This window comes from Suillus subaureus (assembly GCF_016647635.1).
Source record: "Suillus subaureus strain MN1 chromosome Unknown BJ212scaffold_33, whole genome shotgun sequence".
Lineage (NCBI taxonomy): Eukaryota > Fungi > Basidiomycota > Agaricomycetes > Boletales > Suillaceae > Suillus > Suillus subaureus.
In genome coordinates, this window is record NW_024538589.1 from 258,347 (window position 1) to 259,374 (window position 1,028).

At 48.9% G+C, this 1,028-nt stretch overlaps 1 protein-coding gene across 1 annotated transcript; it reads right to left on the reverse strand.

The window, feature by feature from the left end:
• Positions 1–219: 219 nt before the first annotated feature.
• BJ212DRAFT_594350 (uncharacterized protein) lies at positions 220–1,028 on the reverse strand. Its single transcript, XM_041343607.1, has one exon. The coding sequence runs from the start codon at positions 945–947 to the stop codon at positions 312–314; it is 636 nt and encodes a 211-aa protein (XP_041189342.1). The 5' UTR covers positions 948–1,028; the 3' UTR covers positions 220–311.

Here is a 1,028-nt window from a genome sequence, read left to right on the forward strand (position 1 = left end):
TGCAGTGTTGGGGAAACCTGTTTGTGAGCCCTTGAAGGGGCACGCTGATTGGGTTAGGTCAGTTTCGTTCTCGCCGAACGGGGGTCGCATTGTGACAGGTTCGGATGATGAGACTATCCGACTGTAGGATGCAGCTACAGGGAAGCCAGTCGGTGAGCCCTTGCTAGGGCACAGTGGTCTCGTCTTCTCAGTCTCGTTCTCTCCGGATGGGACTTACATCGTGTCTGGTTTTGGTGATCATACTGTCCGACTGTGGGATACAGCGACGGGACAGCCGATTGGTGAGCCCTTGCGGGGGCACACTGGGTTGGTCAACTCAGTCTCTTTCTCGCGGAATGGGACTCGCATCGTTTCGTGTTCATATGATGGTACTGTTCGAGTCTGGTATGCAGTGATTCGAAAGTCATTGCAAGACCACGCTGAAGACAGTTCAGCATTCTCCTCGCATGACAGTTGTGTCCCACATTCAACAGCGACCATCCCCACACCCAACACTGCGAGCGATAACTTAATCTCCTTCTCATCAAACCCGACAACACATGCACTGTGCGACACTGCTGAGCTTCTCGCAGGCACCCCCCATGACGACGACACATTTTTCCTGAGAGATGACGGATGGGTGTTAGGACCAAATCGTCGGCTCTTATTTTGGGTACCACCTGCTTCTCGAAAACCATTTTATAATCCTCGAACTGCATTAGTGATTGGGAGAGGATGTGTTGAGCTTGATTTGAGTCGCATGGTACATGGGACACACTGGCAGCACTGCTATAAGGAGTGAGTCTCCAGCCCTTTCCGTTGTTCGCAGTTAATAAATTCGATTCTTGTAGCTCTTGATTACGAATATCTTCCAGAAAATTGATTTGTGGAGATGCCATAAACACTTTGTGGAATACGATATCGAGTATACAGTTAATCACGGTCTGTTGTGTGTATATATGTAGCATTGTATGCTAATCTGGGGAGGTTTAAGCGAACATCGTGTTAGAAAGGTGACTGGGTAACAGACATTTTAGGGCATAGAACGA

Coding starts and splice junctions, on each gene's coding strand:
- BJ212DRAFT_594350 (XM_041343607.1), bottom strand. CDS start 947: ATGCTACATATATACACACAACAGACCGTGATTAACTGTATACTCGAT.